This window comes from Chenopodium quinoa, unplaced genomic scaffold (genome assembly GCF_001683475.1).
Source record: "Chenopodium quinoa cultivar QQ74 unplaced genomic scaffold, ASM168347v1, whole genome shotgun sequence".
NCBI classification, from domain to species: domain Eukaryota; kingdom Viridiplantae; phylum Streptophyta; class Magnoliopsida; order Caryophyllales; family Amaranthaceae; genus Chenopodium; species Chenopodium quinoa.
Window position 1 is genome coordinate 2,333,037 of NW_018744167.1, and position 12,475 is coordinate 2,345,511.

The 12,475-nt window shown below is 29.8% G+C and overlaps 1 protein-coding gene across 1 annotated transcript; it reads right to left on the bottom strand.

Annotated features, from left to right (window-relative positions):
- Nucleotides 1-215: 215 nt before the first annotated feature.
- LOC110693898 (probable membrane-associated kinase regulator 5) lies at nucleotides 216-2,152 on the bottom strand. The gene is made up of 2 exons (XM_021871071.1): nucleotides 792-2,152; nucleotides 216-659 (listed from the first exon to the last, which is right to left on the bottom strand). The coding sequence occupies exons 1-2, from the start codon at nucleotides 1,681-1,683 to the stop codon at nucleotides 586-588; spliced, it is 966 nt and encodes a 321-aa protein (XP_021726763.1). The 5' UTR covers nucleotides 1,684-2,152; the 3' UTR covers nucleotides 216-585.
- Between the last annotated feature and the right edge of the window lie 10,323 nt (nucleotides 2,153-12,475).

The window sequence follows — 12,475 nt, forward strand, 5'->3', positions numbered from 1 at the left end:
CCATTTGTTGCACCATTTAATATGGATTTTGTATGTTAAGTACATCTCAAATTCTCAAACATATAATTTCAAAATATTTACACGTTAAAAGTACTCGTAATAGGTACTCCATAAATTTTTAATTGGCATTGTATGTCTCATTAATAAGTCATATGCTAGATCACGGACTTGAAAGAATAGTTGACGCTCCATTTCCGAAACAAAAAAACAGTGACTCGTATATACAAAAGCTCATTATCATCATCATTAACAAAACAGAGTTAAAAGCTTTACAAGACAACTCAAGTGACCTAAGCTCACTCGTCACTCATCCACTGGTCATCATCATCATCACTCCTAACAAACTACTCTTCTAATCTCTAATCTCACCAAACAAAACCTTGTAAATTTCTCCCTCAAATACAGAGATAATTCACCAAACTATACTTCCTAATTATCATTTTCTTTAAACCCTAATTAATTAATTAGTTTTGGGAGAAAGATTTTCCCGCCTCTTTCTCACTCTCAAACCAAACAAACAAACAAACAAAAGTTTACAGGCATCACCACTAATCTAATCATTTTATCAGCTTTTTTTTTTGTTCTTCAGATTTTTTCTGACACTTGAATTGACTTCTCATGTGATGGATCACTGCTACATCTCGATAACGACGAATGTCCTGCAATATTATTAACAAATTCCATGAGTTTCAAATTCAAATTACTCACTATAATTACATTTAATTAATCTTAATTAATATTATGAACAATTGTATTTTCAAAATTACATTAAAATTTTAAAACTATCCTACCTTTGGAAGTGGTGAGAGATCGTTTGCAGTGTTGAATAGCGCCTTCAATGCCGTCACAAGGATGGTCGTTTTTCGCCGGAAAACTCGCCGTCGATGGAACTCCGATCATCGCTGAAGATGATTTACTCTTTCCTAGATGCTTGATCTTTGCTTTGAATCGACTGGTTTGCTTTTCTTCTTTATCCTTTTTAATCAACAGCATCGGCGTTGTTGTCGACGGTCTGGTCGGAGAAGCGACGAATTTCTCGGCGTCGCTAACCTTTTTAGAGGTTTTCGGCTTAATGAGATTCAGGTATTTTTGAACGACGTCTTTTGAGAAACGTTTCGACGTTTCTAAGCTCTGTTTCTCAATCTTCGGACTGCTGGAAACGCTTGAGTTGTTGCTTCCACTCCGAGTGAACTTCGGAACGATTGAACCGTCTTCAATTCGGAATTTCACAGTTAATAAGCTTGAATTGCTTCGTTTTGGAGACGAAATCGACGAAACACTCTCCGTTTCGAACACATCCTCAACACGTTTCGATTTCTTATTGAATTTTCCAAACATAAACACTCGAAGCTTCGGAGAAGCTGAGCGAAGAATCGAAATCGGAGATTGAGGTTTAGACTTAATTTTCTTCTCAGATTCCTTCTCTTCCACACAATTATAGAAGTTTTCTGATGAATCTTTGGAGCAAGGAGTGGAAAGAGAAAATTTGGAGTCGGAAGAAGGTAAAGTGAGCTCTAACTCGAAGAAAGAGTCGTCGTCATCGTCGTCGCTTTGCTCGGTGAGATGGTCGGAAATGGTGGAATCGGCGATTGTTTCAGCGCTATCGCCGTCGCTAGCGGTGGTTCCGGCGGCGACTTTAGAAGTGTTTGATTTCCAGAATTTAAGCATTGTTAAAACCTCCATTTTAGGTTTTTGTTGAGTCAATGGTGTTTGTTTGAAGAAGGAAGGAGACAGGAGAAGGAGAAAGTTTTTTTAGAATTGCTTTTTGATGGCCGTGTAGGAAAGGAGAGTGTGGAGGGGAGTCTTTATATAGGGGAGTAACAAGAAGTATCTCTCTCCTTTTCTTTTTTTTTTTTTTGGGATACTTTTCCTCACTCTTTTTTTTTTTTTGGAACATGAATTAGACGTTACTAAATTATACGGAATATTATTAAAGGACGATAAACTAAAATTTAGTTTGGTGTTGCAACTTGTGGATGCTACACCAAGCAACAGCCTTATTAATTTGGTGGATATGATCCACCGTTTACTCAAGACTGGTATCTATAACTATGTCTGCTCTAAGCATCCGTACCATAAAGGCTGAATCTATGTAAATTGTAATGGCCTGCAACGGTCTATTTGTTGTCCACTAAAGACCTTTAAGGTAAACGTAAAATCAACAGAGCCAACCCATGGGTGCCCCCTCCCCCCAAATCACCTTAAACTCCAAATTTCGATATCTACGAACACCATTCATTTTCGACCGCAAATTTACTATAACATTAAGGCTACGTTTGTTCATCTGATTATGTTGTAAATTACAAATGCAAGAACATTTTTGTTTTTTGTGTTCATTAATATATAACTTTAACTGTTAATATCTTTAGTTATGCATATGTAAAAATTATACGAGTATATTGATAAAATACACATTAAGGCGGATCTAACAAGATTTCATATGACCATTGCTTCATTTAAATCCTGATGAACACCCTCTGTGTTGTTTCATTCAAATATTGCAACTTTTGTACAAAATATGTAAATTAATTTACGTTCAATTATTTTAAAATAAAAATTGTAATTCTCTTAATTAGCTACAAAAATAGATTGATTAATTGGAAAATTAAGTAATTGGTTTAAATTTTTGTTCAGTAGATTGAATAGTTATGTTGCTTTAAATTATTTATAATCTACATGATGCGTGCATAAAATGATAGGCTACTCTCTCCATATCTGAAAGCGAATATAAAACAATACAGAGTAATAATACATTAATATCCGTAAGACTTTGTATTGTACGAGGGTAGACGACTCATCAATATTATACGAGGATAGATGATTCATCTACACAATAACCTAACAACATTTTTTAAACATCTTGAATTTTATTTTGTTTATTTTATTTTATTTTTGCTACAGAGGGGTTAGAGCCCGACAAGGTAAAAATAAAATAATAATCAACAATGAACAATATGTGGTAAGGCCACACTTATTATACCATCCAATTTAATTATTGTGGAGGTATAAGTTTGTACATTGTTTAACATTAAACTTGTTCCCTTTTATAGGTAGATATACTTCGTAAGACATATTGGGAAATGAGAATGATTACTGTAATACACATGTAGTTTCTTTGTTTATTTAAAGATGTGTTTTATTCATTTGATTTCACCTCATTTAGGATTTTTAGAAGGTGTTATATTTAAATTACCTGATTTCACTTATTTGAAATCATATGAACTTTCGTATTGTATGAACTTATTCGAACTTAACTTATCAAACCTTATTAAAATTTATTTTAATTAGTTGTAATTATAACTTGAGTAACCCTTATCAGAACTTGTTTTGTATGAACTTAATATTTGATATGAACTTTTCAGACATGGCGTGAAATAAGTAAAAGTAAGGTGAACAAAACAGAGCCTTAGTTGATGCACTCTCATTTCAATCATTGATATATTTATTTATTAATGAACAAATGGTATTTTGAAGATATAAATGGAAACAAATCTAATAAAATTGCACTTGATTTTGTTTTTCCTTGAAATTAAATTACCAAAAATAAAGAGAATAGTGAATATATATGTATAGTGTAAATCTCGAAATGTTTCATGCTTTCATATAAAAAAGACGAAGAAATTGCATGACAAAATATTAATTAATAGCTTTACTTCATATTTGTTTTTATCTTTAATTGTTCCTTTTTTATTGAACACAAGATCAAATGTACAATTTAGACCGTTATTATTCTTTTCTGTCATTGAAAAACATGTGCTTACACAAATCTAGCAAGATCTAGCCATTGATATAACTAAGCACAGAATCAATAACACTTTGTATCTAATATTCGTAACAACAATTGACAATAATAGATTGCATCATAAATCTCCAACTCAACCTATGCTACTACTATAAGTAAAACTAATCTTCATTATTATAAAGTAAAATATGATGTAATGAATGATGACATAAGAATTAATATTAAAAGATTGAAAATTAAACATAATAATAAAAAAATGTGAAGTAAGTAGTGAATAAGGAAAATATTGGTTGGAGGTAAATCTCGAAGGGAGTGTGTCTAAGAGGAAGACAAAGAAAAGGGAGTAAAATGGGAGTTAGATACAAAGTACGTAATATAAAGGGAACAAGATATTACGAATGAAGGAGAAATTGAGTGAAGACAAAGTTAGGGATACCCGGCTACGTTACTCTCGGACTTTTTGTTCCTTTTTCATTTTACGGCTCATTTTCCTATTCCATTTCCACCTCTTCCATTTTCTTAACCATACAATTACATAAGAGTTGCGGACCTTCGATAAATTAATTTATGTGAGGCCTAGGTTTCAATTGAATATATAACCCTACTTCTTGAACTAAGTTAAAGTTTTCAATCATTATAGCTTAACTTTTTTATGTGTCAATTAAAGACGTTCATTATATATTTTACAGTAATTGACAGAGTGACGGTTTTGTTTATGACGGGGCTCTAACCTACGTACGTATAAGCTCCACCTTTGTATACAATTGCACAGTTATGCAAACAATCGGTACAGTTTAATTTAACAAGATATAAATGTGAAATAATTATAAGCTTGATTTTTGTTTTTGAGTGAAAGGAAAATATGTATTATTGTCGATTGCGCCTTTAATAATTTTATAGTCTTAAAATAGTGGTAATATAATTAAAGTGTATATTCCTAATGAAATTCATTAAAATAACGATTCCTAATTAGAACGTCTACAAGTGGGGTGAGAGAGAATTTATATACTCGTACTACAATCAGAAGAAGCCGGTAATTCAAAACTGGCTATTTTATCACGATGTAATTCACAGACCAATTATATACGATAAATAAAGTGTAAATTAAATTATTCTATTAATAAATTATACCAAGCTATTGTATCACTCAATTTTCTTACTCTTGATCGGTCAATTAGCCAATATATAAATGTGAGTATTTCTTTTATTCCCTTTTTTAAATAAAAAAAATAATATATTATTAAGTCTAATCTTTTGCCATTAGTTCAAGTAGGATAAGAATAATATTGTATCAGCCTTAATTAGGACGTTATGATGTTATATAAGTTAAATCAAGTGAGGAGCACCACATTTATTTTTTATTTTTTTTGTATGTGGCCAATTCATCATTTTTGAACATGCCAATAATACAAACATTTAAGTACACACAATGTATTAACCAAAAGCTAGACAACATAATGGAGTGCATTAGTGCATAGATGAGCTAGAGGAAGAGTAGAGTGAAGATAAATGAGGATCAGATCAACATTTCTTGCGAATCAAATATGCAATCTGAAAACCCGTTGGTAATTAATATGTGAAATGGCATATACGAGTAGCAATAAATGACTAATTGGACAACATAAGTGATGGGCAAATGGTTGGTCCATTGGAACTTGGTTGTCCCTCACTTATTGGAAATGAGTCGCAAATGAAGCTGTTACTTGGCCATGCCATTATGCCTTCTACGTGGATATTTTCATTGCCATGGCAAAAATGGAGATGAGTATCGCATGTCAATTACATACACATCTAGTGATCGAATGGTACGTACTTTGTCTAGAAGATTCTCGTGCTACATATCAACATACATATAACATATATACGTGTTGTGTTGGTCTCAATCTCAATGTAACTTTTCAAATATGTAATATTTACTCCAATAAGTTATACCGGTATGTAATTATAGATAGCTAGAGTACGTAGTAATGTAAAAACAAAACATATTTTAAGTTTTGGTCTAATATGAGTTGAATATATATTATTAATTGTAGTTTTATTAATTTTTGTCGAGAATAAGTAATACGGAGTAACGTTTATAAAATAAGTGGAAATGATAAATTCAAAGTTAGTTTTTGTATAATTTCCTTATTCAAAATTAAATCGTCAGCTTTTGCCATAATAATTTCCTTATTCAATGCATTCCTTATTATAGATGAGCTTTGTATAGCGAAATGAAAACCTTATCATCACCAATCCAACAACAAAAAATCAGCATAATGATTCAAAATTTAAGAATCAGATTCCTAATTAACCGTACCAAATACCAATCCCCTCTCTCTACAACATCATTTAGAATGGTTTCTTCTTCGAAAAATTAGAAATGTATCAACATCAAAGTCCCTTTCTCAATTTTTCTGATGCTAACACTGTATGCAAAATTATGAAACAACCAATTAATTGCTCATAAATGCGGTATTGGTCTATTTGATTAATGATATTTCATAAACCTCCAAGAGTCCAAAGCAAATGTACTTGTTAGGATGCCTTTAATTTGGTACATCAAGTGACCTAGCTAGTTCAAGCAAGTTAAAACCTAATTGCATGTCGTTAAGTACAAAATATGTTTTAGAACTTCTAAAAACCTAACTAAAAGTATTACCCCTATTCCTTTGTTTTCTCTATCGACTTAATCAACACACTGTTAATCCTCTAAAAAACTTTGCTATTCATCAGGTCATCTTATTTGTTTTATCAGTATCACATTAGTTTTAATACCTTTGTTATATCGATTCAAAACCTCTCAGTCTTTCACAAGTTAACCTGTTTTCTCATGCATTGGTAAAACAAAAGAAGTCTTTTCCGTTCATTTTTAGCCCTTTCTTTTTTGTACACTTTTCCTTCTTCTATTAAACTTTTCTTTACTCCATCATTGACTCCTTGTACTAATTTAGCTAGGCTAATTGGTTGATCCTGGTACCGCAACATCAGCACAACATGGGTAAAAGCCATAAATTTATGAAAAATTAAACCCCTTAATTTTCTAGATTAATGGAGAATGGTCCTTTGATATCGCCAACATGTACTCGAATTATTTTACCGCAATCTACAAAACACACCATTCTTGTTCTACTAATTCGCTAGTGACCTAGTGTGTGAAATTACACAAGACTGCTCTTACTAGCAATATTTTTTTATTTTAATGTACACCAAACAAATCTCGGTTGTATATATAAAACAAATACACTAGAAACGTTTGAACAAAAAAAAAAAAAAAATTAAAAATACACCAAACCTTAAATTATATACATAGAAATTTTGTATGGACACGAAGAATAAAGGATATACCTATAAACAATTTTACACGGATTGAACATAAATAAAATTACGGATGCATGTTAGAATAACAATGTTTGATATTTGTACACAATTTTAAAAAGTGAAGAGGAAGTAACTCGATGATTCTATATGGAGTAATTAGGTAGATTATTTTATTTCCTTGTTCTCTCTATATGCACTTTGGTATACCTTCAACCTTTCTTCAATAAATGGTCACCAAGCCACTCGAGTGTAGTAGAATACAAGTTCAAGATATTTAAGAATTGAATATACTGTAGTACATTAATTGGTATACCTAATAGATTTTGACCATAGTACACTAATTTGAAAGTTCGAAACTCGAGTGAATATGGACATTACTTCATGGTGAAACCTAAAGCTCAAGAATAGTCTAGTTTAGTTTTTTTTTTTTTTTTTTTTTTTTTGAAAGGAAATAGTTTGGTTGTAAATGAGAGAGAAAGTATTTTTATTTTTGTTATGAATAGTAATATGAACAATTATTTTATTTTTTTTCATGAATAAGGATGCTCTAAGTACTAACAACCAAGTGAGTAAAAACTAAAAAGGTTAAGAAGAAGAGAAGAGAATACCCAAAAGAAGCCAAGGAAAGTGAGTAAATATGCGTGTGTGTCGAAAGAAAAGGCCAAAAAGAAAGAAAAAGATAGAGCTCCTCAAAATACACCAATTACCTAATGAAATGTCTCTCCTTTGCTTTTAGACTTTAGAGAGCACCCTTCATTTATTTGCAGAATAATTTTGTACACTTTCACAAGCCAATTACTTTCACCATTAAAAGCAGTTCCATCAATTTTTTATTTACTCCCTGTATCGGTTCATATTATTTGCGACATACTTGTAACCATTTAGCAGTATTGATTTAAAATACTATGCATATATGGAGTACTCAATATAAACTTAATTATGGAGTATATAATTTTTTACAAATATATAAAAACAAAATGTTATTGTACTACGTAATACGTCGTACATTATTATACGGGTCTCAATTTACATATTATAAATATCAGTTTATTATTATTATTATTATTATTATTATTATTTTGTGATCAAATTGTATCTTGATAGTAATTGTGTTAGTAAAATTGTTGCAAATATTCTGAAATAAGAGGAGCTCAAAATTAAGGTATTACCCACCCCAAAAAAAAAGGTTTGACCTAAAGCTTTTCTTTAGGCTATTTAGACCCAAAATTAAAAGCCTTAAAATTAAACTTTGATATTTTGTTCTAAAAATAAAATAAAAAGAGCTTTACAGTTATTTGTAGTCCTACTAACCTATACTTTGAAATTCCTTTATTCAGCCTTTTTATCCTTTCGAGTTATTTAAAGGTAATTTATCCATTTTGACTCAAAGAAAAGAGGAGGTATCCGAAGTTGTAAAGTCCACCTAGCTATTCTATACAACATGCTTCGTAAATTGCACTTTAATTTTAGTCTCCTAGCTTTAGTACTAAAGAAAAAGAAATAAAGAGCATTTGTAAAATGTATATAATTTTTCATACTTGTTAAAAGATAAATTTAAAGGCAAAGGGGCTCAAAGGAGCCTTAGCAAAGAAAGAGTACTCGTATGCAGTAAAGGTGATGTGACCAATTTCTTTTACTCCTTTATAATTGCAAACTAGATGAACCCCGTGTGATGCACGATTTGTTTGTATTTTTCAAATAAAGTATTTTACTAAATATATATTTATCTAATAAACTTTGTGATATTCGCTTGATTACTATTTGAATTTTTTATTATAAAATAAATTATTAACTTTTTTTCTCATATTTAGATAAAATTCGTAATATAAATAAATAATATTTTATTTTACAAAGTTTCGTATGTGGTCGAGATTACTTGGTCAGAAGTTACTTGGTTGATCAAGGGTTACTCAATCGATCAGGGGTTATTCGGTCAGTGTTTGGGTGTGTCTCATCCGGCCACACGATATGACCAGCCACACAAAAAACGCGCTGATTTTATTTTTATTATTGTTAATATAAAATTTTTGATCAAAAATATATTGTAATTCTTTTTTTTTTCATTGGTTAAAATATAACATTTTCTTATGTGACGCTCTAAAATTCATCTTCCGTGGCATAATCCTATTGTAGCGTTTTAAAATTATTAATCCTACGTGGCGCTTTAAAAAAAAACTAATCGTACGTGGCATAATCTGATTGTAGCGTTTTAAAAATATTAATCCTAAGTGGCGCTTTAATAATTTTTTAAAAAATAAAATCCTAGGTGGCGTTCTATAAACTTGGGAAAAAACTCCCCTTTTATATATATACTAGTTTTGTGCCCGGGCGATGCCCAGATTGTTGATACAATTTCAGTATAAACTTTTTTGCTTGAATGTTAAATACGGTCTTACAATCCCTTTTGATAATGTAGGAAATTTAGACATACGATGTCATATCACTTATTTAATTAAATAATAGTGCACTTTTTGTAGTTTTGTTTGTGAATATCTATGTTATTATTGACTTGAAATTATTTTTTAACTAATTCTCAAATTTTTTTAAATAAATTAAATATATTATAAATGGATCTTATTTTAAAGAAACTTTTAAAATGAATTTTAGGATGGAAATAGAACCGAGTTACAGGATATTTATTAAAAGTTATGATTAATTTGTAATATGAAATATAAGAAGTATATCGATAATAATACTCCATATAATATTTTTATCTTGAAAAAATATATCCGAAATTCGCTTACTTATCCTCATATGTGTCACAATCATATTTATCTGTCGCCCACGTGCGTGGCTTGACACTTGGCGAAAAACTGAAATTCCAAGTGTCGTGTCTCGGCGATGTCCAGTTTGTTGATAAAATTTTAGGATAAACTTTTGGCTTTAATGTTAAATATAGACATATAATCCCTTTTGATAATGCAAGATATTTAGACATACGATATCATATAATAGTGTACTTTTTGTAGTTTTGTTTGTAAATAGATATCTATGTTATTATTGACTTGAAATTATAGTTATTGAACTTAAATTATTTTTACTGAACCGAAAGTCTTTTTACTAAACCAAAATTATTTTTACTAATTAAAACTTATTTTACCGATTCTCTATTATTTTTTTAACCAAATTAAATATATAATAAATGGATCTTATTTTAAAGAACTTTTTAAAACGAATTTTATGATGGAAATAAAACCGAGTTACACAATATTTATTAAAAGTCATGATTAATTTTGTATATATGAAATATTAGAAGTATAGTGATAATAAAACTCTATACAATAATTTTATCTTAAAAAAATGTATCCAATAATTGCTTACTTAGCATCATATGTGTCACAATAACACATATTTTGCGCTTATGTGGCGCAACACTTGGTGAAAAACTAGAATGCCAAGTGTCGCTGTTTCGAGGCATGGCTGCGATACCGGCTTTATATATTAGTGATATGATATGATATGATATTAGATTGATATTTTTTATTATGTTTATAATTATTAAAAGGTAAATTGAAATCTTTAACTAAAAGAAATCTGTATTTAATTTATGAAAGCTTATGAAAAGTAATTTTCGTACATGTGTAATGCTATGAGAGTTTTAAACTATTATATTGCCTTAATAAGTGTATACAACACACTTACTATGAATAAAGTGTATTTTGTACAAGTGATCTCTATATAGCTTTGTTAGTTAAGACTCTTAAGAACCAAATTGATCATGCTTCAAAATTGCAAATTAATAGTATTGGTAAGAAGCAATTATGAGTAACGAACTTTGCATTTTGACGTTTCATACATGTAATTACTCTGTATTATAATAAATTACTATTTCGTTCACCTTAATTTTGTTGATTTCGAAGTCACTAATTATATGGAATATAAAGGTCCACCAGGACTACTCAAAGTACAATATTAGCTAAAATAATTTCAATTAAGTTCTTTAACATGTACAATGTTAAAAGTAAATAAAATTTAGGTGAATAAAATACAACTTTTGTTCAATAATGTTATACAAGTAGTATATGTAGTCTATTGGCTAAAAGAAATACTTCATTGGAAAAGCGTTCTGCCTATTCAATTTGTCAATAATACATTGTAATAATCTCACTAATACTTTGAAATTATCTAAATGCAATGATAAGAAAGAATAATTCATCAAAAGAAAACAAGTGAGAAAGAAAAAGCTAAGAATGAAAAAAGAACAAAAAGCCCAACATTATCTCGTGAACAATCGAAGACTTCGCTATGGGTCGGCTAGAGTTGTCTCCTGGCTATCATTTTTTACTCTCACTAATTTTAATACAAATTTAACAAATAAAATAAACATATAAATAAAATTAATTAAAAAATAAGAAAAATTCAAATTGGTCAATTAGATTCATGGGAAAAATCTATCAATCAAACAACGATTTCACGGACTCATATATTATGGACATAATAATCATTGCAATCAAAGATTCTATGCCCTCAAATTCATGATTATGATTTATGAACAAAGCCAAAGCTACAATTTGGATTTAATGGTCCCCACAATTTTCATGGTTAGTAGGGGTAACAAGTTTCTTTACCTTAGGTAATTCTCTCTTTATTTGCTTAATTGTAGGTGAGTTAGGGAACATCAACAAGATAATCGATAGTGGTAGTTGGTAGTTGAATTTATGTTGTTGGATTAAGATTGATGATGGTTATTAACTATACTATTATGATCTAATTATATCACTAGCAAGCAATTTCGTTGATTTCGGGTATGTGTATCGCGTAATAATAGTTACAATGAGCAATAATTTCAATCCAAATTAATTATTATGGAGTATATGTATACTAAATTTAATTGATTTTGGAACTCAGTTATTTATCATTTTAATGTATCATCACATAAAGGATTTAATTTAAACTTGTACTATGTATAAGTACATGTTTCTTTATGAGAGATGATGGAGTATTTGAATGAGTACTAAATTTGTGTAAGCATGTGTTGTAGCCATTATTAGCATTTATTTGTTATTGTTCCTACCATACCTAAATCTGTTTGAAGAATAGGCAAATTGGAATTAACTTTTTTTGACAAGTAGAAAAAGGATTTCATTAATGAAAAATAGTTAAACGGCACTTACAAACAAATCTGAGGAAATTTAGAATTCCAAAATAAGTACAAATCACCTTAGAACTAGTTACATCGCAAATTTGATTGACGATTGCCTAAATAAAAACTTTATTTGAAGCAATACAATTTGTGAGTTAGCACTAATTCGGCTTGAGATCCAATGACGAATAGTTGTTTGAGTGAAAATACTCATATGGTCTTCTAAATACTTCCGAAGATTATAAAACCCTAAATCTTCAATTTTCGACAGACAAACACAAAACCATCTCAAAGATGGGATCCATTTATTTAAAGCAATTAAAAAGTTTTTTTGGGGGCTTACCACCGGT